The 8,950-nt window shown below is 42.1% G+C and overlaps 1 protein-coding gene across 1 annotated transcript; it reads right to left on the bottom strand.

Moving 5' to 3' along the window:
- Positions 1–8,212: 8,212 nt before the first annotated feature.
- C6H14orf132 (chromosome 6 C14orf132 homolog) lies at positions 8,213–8,497 on the bottom strand. Its single transcript, XM_009986377.1, has one exon. It carries the CDS (start codon positions 8,495–8,497, stop codon positions 8,213–8,215), a length of 285 nt encoding a protein of 94 aa, XP_009984679.1.
- Positions 8,498–8,950: the final 453 nt, after the last annotated feature.

Raw genomic sequence — 8,950 nt, 5'->3', positions numbered from 1 at the left:
ACCTATCAAAATATTCAGACTTGTTCTTTGTTACTTTCTCATCTAAAAAAATACAGCGTTCTGCTTGCTTTCTTTCTTTTGATTAGGAAATCACGGACATCTTTAGATACATTTAAAATAAAACGCCAGCAACCCAGAGCTAGTCCTGCAAGGTGATTCACTGAAGCAGATGTCAGAAGTGTAGAAGTGTTATTAATCCAGTTGACTCCAGGTGGAGGCAAAGGTCCCTCTGCATAGAGCAGAGCTTGCGGGCTCAGGAACTTCCATCATCCTTATGAAGGCAGTAACTGAGAAGAGTTTTAGGCCTAGACCTGTAAACAGTTCAATCTTATTCACTCATTAGTGGGATTGAACTCCATGGGAAACGTGACATCACCTTAATGACCGCCGCTCAGGAAGCTCCCAAAACAGGACCAGAACAAGCAGGGACTTGTGAGGGAGGCTGTTCAGCAATCTGGGTTCTGGCCAAGGATTACATTTCCTTTCGGTCACAATGAGATTTAGAAATGCTTGATCTGGCTATAGCAGCTTGGCCGTGCACCTGAGAACTACAGGTGTGACTAGATTTGAAATGGCTTAGCACATTGTGGGTGTTCTTCATTGAATCGGCTAGTGTTTAATTGGCCTTGACCCTACAATAAATCACATGGAGCTTTTCTAGCCTTCCTAGTGCCCACTTCCACTCCCCTTGTCTTACTCTAAGTGCATTACCAATGATTCTGATTTGCTAAAAATAACAAAGGAATTTGGGTTGGGAAAAGCTCGGTAGATGCTGACTGCAGAACAGTGCAGTATATTTATAAAATCTGAAGTTCTAAAAGGTAGCTTTGGGGTGGGTGGATACTGACAATAGTTACCAAGCTTCATGGCCACATCTTAACTTTTCTGCTTGGTGGAAACACTTAGCAGTTTGCTAAGGCAGATAATGATTAAGATCACCCTGCAGGAAGAGACCTTATATCACTGATCTTTGCACTTACTGTGATAAGTCCTTGCTTATCAATGACCTTACCATCAGTGAAGGTCAGTCAAGGAAGTGGTTAAGAAGGGCTCAAGAACATTACTGTCTTCCAACTGTATGCATGCTCTGATACCAAGGAATGAAAGGAATACAGAGAAGGTAAGGTTACAAATAAAATGAAGGCATAGAGACATGTGATAGTGACATGGCGTTTAAAGGGATGGATGTGAGTTCACATCAGGGCTTTTTGGGCAGGAATGATGCAGCCTAAAGGATTGGGTAGTGACTTTTAAGACATTCTTGAGAAAGCAGCCTTGTTAAAGTCTGGGTAATGTAAGATCCACTTTGAGACCTACTGGCATAAAGCTGTAGATTAAAATAAGGTGATGCTACTGTACAGATGATACGTGACTCATTAACATTCCAAAACATAGGTGTTTTTTGCTTTTGCACGCAGACTGAGTACAGCTTTGGACAGTAAATCTTGCATGTGTTCTACCAACACCAGATCCTTTTTGAGTATTTTCGACAACTGAAAAGTATCTTCACTAGCAGCCTGCATAGGAAAGATAGAATGGGTGGCACAATGCTCCCAAGACTTTCCAAAAAGATGGAGAGACCATTTGTGCTCATACAAAAGGGCATCTGCCTTGGTACCAACAGATCAAGTCTGCCTACAACACTCAGGCAAACCTGCCTTCAGAGGTAGGTCACTGAGATGATTAGCTATGTGACAGGTTTGTGTTATCAGGGTTGTTTTCTTTTCCAGTTCCTGGCTGTGTAGCTGTAATTCCCAAAAGAGGTTACTGCAAAAGTAGTCTAGTAATGTTGTCTGGTACAGGCCAGAATGACATAAAATTGTCATGCATTTTGTTCTGCAAAGGCACATATTCCCCTGGAGTCTCCTGGGTAGACAATAGGGCACTTTTCATCTTCTTTGTGCCTGAAGGGCCAAAAACTAAAACGGGACATGGTTGGTCCCTAGCTGTTAGGAGTTCCCTACACGTCCAGAGAATAGCATAGTGATGATTTCATTTTAACTGTTTCAAGTTGGAAAGACAAGGTAAAAGGCAGAGAAGGGTTGTATGCGAAAACACAAAAAGTTAGTGTCAGATTTCATAGATTTCTAGGTTGGAAAAGACCTTAGAGATCATCGAGTCCAACCGTCCCTAATCCCCATTAAACCATATCGCTAAGTAGATCATCCACCCTATTCTTAAACACATCCAGGGATGGGGACTCAACCACCTCCCTGGGCAGTCTATTCCAGTGGCTGACAACCATTTCAGAGAAGAAATACTTCCTAACATCCAACCTGAATCTCCCCTGACTAAGCTTATACCCATTTCCTCTTGTTCTATCACCCATCACTAATGTAAAGAGCCCTTGCCCTACCTCCCCACCATCCCTTCTCAAGTATTTGTAGGCTGTAATCAGGTCTCCCCTCAGCCTCCTCTTCTCCAGGCTAAACAGCCCCAACTCCCTCAGCCGCTCCCCGTAAGTTTTATTTTCCAGCCCCTTGACCAGTTTAGTCGCCCTTCTTTGGACTCGCTCCAGGAGCTCAATATCTCTCTTGAAGCGAGGGGCCCAAAACTGGACACAATATTCAAGGGTAGTAGGAGACTTTAAGGCCTCAGGATGCTTTCATTTCTTTAGTACATTCACAGATTGGGCACAAAGGGCTAACTACATGTCAAAACATTCCTATCTTTACCTTATGGTTGGTGGACCAATGTACCAATAACAGTATACCTAGCAGAATATTGATCTCTGACTCTCCTTCTGTGAATGGAAGAGATGCGCTTGTTTCCCTGTGATTAGCAAACTGTACGATGAGGAGGGACATGCTGTACCTCATGGTTAGTTCACTTAGACTCAGCTCTGGCTGTGTCCAGGAAGCCATCAGGGATCAGAGGGGCAGAGCAGGAGCTAATGAAGTGCTCAGCTCTGCCTGTCAGAACCCTGATGTCTGACATTATCACCAGGGACTTGATTGCCCTTTTCCTTTCTGCCCATTAACCAGATGAAATCCAGTTCTCCGGAGATCTGAATGCTCCAAAAGCACAGAAGCTTTTTGATCTGGCATTCTAATTTTTGGCCTATTTCTCTCAATAATGGAAATCATCTTAAAAAAGAATAATTTTCCAGATTCTGCTCTGTGGTTAGCCACAGGAAACCCAGTAAAATTATATCGGATAAATGGACAGAGCTATGTGAAATTAATAACTCTAAGCAGCCTGCAGAGAAATGTGAAGAGGGTATTAACAGCTGCAATCGAGAATAACAAAATTAAAGCTTCTAATAATAGACAAAACACATAACAACATATAGACTAAGGACTCCTGTTTTCGTTTGGTTCCAGTCACAAAGGAACGCTTTCCCTTTATCTTCAAATGGATGTATCCTGGGCTGCATCCAAAGAAGTGTGGCCAGCAGGTCAAGGGAGGTGATTCTGCCCCTCTACTCAGCTCTCGTGAGACCCCACCTGGAAGACTGCATTCAGCTCCGGAGTTCCCAACATAAGAAGGACATGCAGCTGCTGGAGCGGGTCCAGAGGAGGGCCACGAAGATGATCCGAGGGCTGGAGCACCTCTGCTATAAAGATAGGCTGAGAGAGTTGAGGCTGTTCAGTCTGGAGAAGAGAAGGCTCCAGGGTGATCTTATTGCAGCTTTCCAGTACTTAAAGTGGGCCTCCAGGAAAGCTGGAGAGGGACTTTTTACAAGGGTATGTAGTGATAGGACAAGGGGAAATGGCCTTAAACTGAAAGAGGGGAGATTTAGATTAGATCTAAGGAAAAAATTCTTCACTCTGAGGGTTGTGAGGCACTGCAACAGGTTTCCCAGAGAAGTTGTGGATGCCCCATCCCTGGAAGTGTTCAAGGCCAGGTTCGATGAGGCTTTGGGCAACCTGGTGTAGTGGAGGGTTTCCCTGCCCATGGCAGGGGGCTTGGAACTAGATGATCTTCGAGGTCGCTTCCAATCCTAACCATTCTATGATTCTATGTACAGGATAAGACAATAATGCCTGGCTGCTTCTATTCGCTCTTGATTTGGGACTTGCTATTACAGGCTGCTCAGCAGTTTGGTGGGATGCTGACTACCCTCAAGTCTCATTGCAAACAGTTTTGGAGAGAGGATCTCATTACTTCTGAGGTATTTATCAGTTTACTTGCCCATTCAAATGGCTAAACACATTTGTAGCAGGCAAGCCTCTCTACTGCTGTTGTTGCACCAGTTTCAAAATATTTTTGTTCAGTTTGCAATCGTGTTGACACTGAAATACATCCTCCTCCCCTTTTTTATTTTAGGAGGATGTTAATGCTGTGGACCAGCACAGACTCCTAGCCCTGCAGATAAAAATATAACAGGAGTAGCTATGTGGGCTTCCCTACTCTGTTCTTCTATATAATGTGCCTTTACACCCATTTCCATAACTGTTCATAGTCTTTTTGCCGTGTTGAGCTGCTGGCTGATCAGAGGAAAAATATTCAGAGACAGTTCAATTATTTGATACGTTGCTATTGATCCCTAGAGACCATAGCTAGGAGAGACGTGTTAGGGCATCCAGTTTGTTTATTTGCTTCCCATGGCTCATTAATAACTTTGCAGAGCACATGCAGTGTTGCTTCTTGCGTTTGTACAGTGATGTTTACAACATAGCTAGGGGCCTAACATGGCATATAGAAAGTGTTTTGCTTTGTCTACTACAGAGCAAACTCCAATCAGGATCTTCTAACTTACCTGGGCTAGATGCTTATATTTAAAGCACAGATCTGTAAGTGCTTTAAATTCTTGTCTCATGCTGATACACAAAGTGCTCAGCAAAGCACAGAGACCTTTTCTGCTTTTACAGAACAGCTTCAGAACACAGCACTGGGAAATGTGTTTGGGCTTCCTCGTCACCCTTCAGTGAGTGTCAGCAGTTACCCAACTGCCTGGCTTCGAGGAAGAGAGAAGCTACAGTGCTCCAAGTCAAGCTGCATTGACAGTTCAGGGCATAGTATACACCCACAAAAAGAAATGGTAACATATTTCACAGGACCATACCCATGAGACATCTGCCATTCATGAACTTCTCCACTCCCCTCTATGGCTTCTCTGAGCTTAATGATGGATGAGCTTCTTTTTCAACAGAAGATGGAAGTGGTTGTAGTGGATTAAGCCAGAACCAACATCCAAAACCACAGTAGTGTGCATGTTATTGTTATCAAAGTAGATCAGCATTTGAACCCGTTCTGTCCACTGCAATTTAGGGATCTTTAATACACCTGACAATATTCTGTACAGACTCTCACATGCAGTATCCTTGTACCTGCATCCCCAAACTATTTTTTTCCCCAACAGAAAAGCTGCACAGTTAGTGTGCAATTTAACAATGAGATAGCAAATGCCTGCACTTGCTGCCTGCACACAGTTTGCCATGTCACCCTGTCAAGACAATTACTTTATTTAAAGTTCTATCTGTGCCTTCTTGACAGCTCAGCCTCTAATGATGAAAATATGCATGACGATCATCTGGATGACAGAGGCAGAACTCATTGTTTTCCAACGCTCCTGCTATTACTATCAATTTCACATGAAAGTAGGGCACTTTCTTTGGGAAAAGCAACACAGAAGTGTCACTAGGTTACATTAGCAGAGTTGTGGTTCTTTGCTGTTCCCGCTCTAATGCTCTTCTTCATGGGTGAAGAACTTAGTCCAGTGCTTTGGGAGAGAGATGCAAACATTGCTAATTGCACTAAGATTAATATTACAGGGAATTTAATCTAAGCACTCAGCTAGCAAATTCATTAAGCAGTAAATAATCCCGTTGGGCAAGTACCATAGTGTCAAACTAGTTTTAATCATGGTGGAAATATTTTGCTCTTCATGCAAAAACAGTGCTTGCAAGATCTGGCCTAACTAGAGAGCCTGCAGAAACACTGAAGAAAAGTCCACGAGTAACTGATACAATCAAAAGGTAACAGAATATCAGAAAATGGTTGGGGACAGTACATTCCATTAAGCAATAGTTCCACAGGTCCTATATGTTTGTACATCAGACCTTGTCCTGCTCAATTCTGCATTGGAAACTTCTCTGCAACCTACCAACCTCACTTCAGAGCCTGCTTTCTGCTCAGCAAGAATAAGGAGGAGTGTAAGAAGAAAGGTACACAATTTATGCAGGTTCCCTGCTTTTTATTATCCTCTGACTTATGAAGGAACAAATAACTATTTTAGGACAGTGAAAAATCATCATTTTTGTACCATTCTTAAGACTACAACTACTTCATTACACAGAATTTGCTTTCTGTGCTGCTCATCTTCCAGAACTGAGCTCCTCAAACTTTTTTCCCAGCACAGATCTCGTTTGTCCTCAACCATCTTCACAAAATCCTGCCTCCAAACAGGGAAATAACTACACACACAGAAGCTCAGTTCCTCAAGTGAGTTGTCCTTGGTGTTCTCATCCTCAAAAGAACTCTTAGTTTCTTTTCTCCCCCCTGCTAGCTCTGTTTGCATCTTTCCCAGCTTTAAAGGCCAGTTCATAGAGAGAAAAAAATAGACACAGTAACTACTGAGTGGTTATAAATACTGATTTAGGGCATGCTGCTTGGATTCAAGTAACTGTCCACCAGCCCTGCAGGAAAATGGGTTTAAAGAGAAAAGAAGAAAATCCAAACCTCTCCATACATTCAGCAGTTCTTAGTCCAGCCTCAAGCTCAGTGGCAGGCAAGTGTCAAAAATAGTCTCTGTGCCTGCAGACAAGGCTTTCTGGAATTAGAGTAGGAGCTGTAAGAAACAGAAAACCTACAGATTACATGCAGACATAGAGGAAGAATTTGTCTGCTACTTTCAAAGTGTAGACATTTTATGTATTTGTGTCTATTTTTTAAGGGGGAAGAGGGAGATTTCCAACAGAGGTGATTTTCCTAAGTCTTTCCTCAAGATTTTATGATCTATGAAACAAGGAAGGCTACAGCTTGTTTTGAAAAGATACAGCTTTTGAAAAGGAACTGCTTGTGGGAACAATGCAGTGAAAATGTCCTTCAACAGGACAAATTCAAATGATAATCGGAATCGTTACCTAAAGCAGGCTATATAAAAATCACCTCCAGAGCCTCATCAGAACACTGAGATGTATTAATACTGAAACATAAGTAGTATGTTACTGAAACATAAGCTTGCATTCTGTCACTTACTACATTTTTTGTGTGCTGTTTCTGCCCCGGGACATACCTGACTCTTGCACTCACTCCCGCACGAGCACAGAAGTGTCCAATCTTTCTTTCAATTTTATTTTTCTCATAGACATAATTCACTGTTAATTAGGCTTTGCAATTTCACCACATTCTTTTGATACACCAATAAGCCTACGAAAGTACAGGGCTGCTGCAGGAAATCTGGATTACAGTGAAATGAGCTGAAAAGCACGGTATTTGGCCTTTGTTTCCTAGAAGGGACACATCTACAAACCACCGAAACACAACACCTCTTGACAGAAATGGGAGGTTGTTCTGCTGCTCTGTTTAACACTTCCTTGTCTGGAGTGCAGAGGGTCTGCAGACCAGCCACACCTTGTCATAGCTGTGCCTCCTCCTGCAAACAGCAGACAGGTTTAGCATCGATTCATAGATTATCAGATCCAGTAGTTGACACTGGAAGGCAAGCGTTAGTCAGACAGCACGCATCTGCCTGTCAGGCTTCATGATTCTGAGCACAGCCTAGCAGCGTGTGCACGAGCTGAAGACTCACGCACAATGAACTTGTACTTCATCAGAACTGAGCCAATGCCGACCATTCACTCCATCTGAAAAACTAACACGTCCAGCAAATATGACCTAGAACAATTTCATACAACATTATACCACAGTAAAAAATGCACAAAAAGGCTGACAAAACCCAGAAGAGCTGCTAGAAAAATCTAAACAGTAGAAAATAAGCACTTTCTATATAAATTTCACTTTCTTTTTGTATTTACTATACCCACGCTGGTCTCTCTTTTATCACATATCTATACAAAACTCGTATTAGCTCTGTTCCTAAATAAAGCTCCATACAATTTCCAATTGCATCCAAACTTTCTGCCATCAAGATTCAAGCTGATTAACTCACATTTCATTTCCATGATTGTGGCAGCACTTAGTCAACAAAGTCCCTACCTATACGTATTTATATAGATATACATGTATATATACACACATACATACATACACATGACAAATACTGTTGCAGTTATCCTCTCTTCCAGTGTTTGGAGTGACAGTCATCCTAGAAGGTGAAGGCATACACCACTCCCACAACCACAATATTTCCAATTGTTGCTATGATTGCAATCCATAACAATATGGCATCATTTGAAGAACGGGATGTCTCTTCTGGTGGATTCTGCATGGAAGAAGCTGCATGGACATTGGCTGATGAGTTAAACAAGGAGTAGTCTGTACTAAAGTCCTCGTTGGGTGAGTCCATAAAGGCTCCTCCCATAACAGGAAGCTGTGAAGAAAGATATGGCAAAATCAGATTTAGGAAGGCCAATATCTGTATTTGCTTCATCTCAAAGTCATTACAAAAAACTAACCACTAGCAAACCTGCAAAACTACTGAGACTTCATGTACACAGTGCTAACGTGTCAGGAACACCACACAGACACACACTTGCTTTACAATATTTCTTCTATATCTGTTAGAATCAATATTATTGCAGAAAACCTATGTATATCACATGAAATATACGTAAGAGCTAGCACGCAGGCTCCAAGTCAACTTAAGTAATTATATGCGTTTAGAAAGAAGAGGTACAGCTATCCACAAAGCACTCACATACCAAAATGTAAGTTTACTGAAACACGATCGTTTTGTGACTACCAGCAATGGTATCACACTGCCGTAAGGCATCGAGCAAGCACAGCGAGGATGTGATGCAGAGAATTTGTTCTCCTTTTATGCATCACTCAGAATTGAACCCTTGATTTATGTAGAGATCATGCAAAAACATATGAATTGCAA

This window comes from Tauraco erythrolophus, chromosome 6 (assembly GCF_009769465.1).
Source record: "Tauraco erythrolophus isolate bTauEry1 chromosome 6, bTauEry1.pri, whole genome shotgun sequence".
In the NCBI taxonomy this organism is placed as follows: Eukaryota; Metazoa; Chordata; class Aves; order Musophagiformes; family Musophagidae; genus Tauraco; species Tauraco erythrolophus.
The sequence above is the reverse complement of the archived record's forward strand: the minus strand, read 5'-3'. Positions and strand labels throughout refer to the sequence as shown.

Coding starts and splice junctions, on each gene's coding strand:
- C6H14orf132 (XM_009986377.1), bottom strand. CDS start 8,497: ATGAAGCAAATACAGATATTGGCCTTCCTAAATCTGATTTTGCCATAT.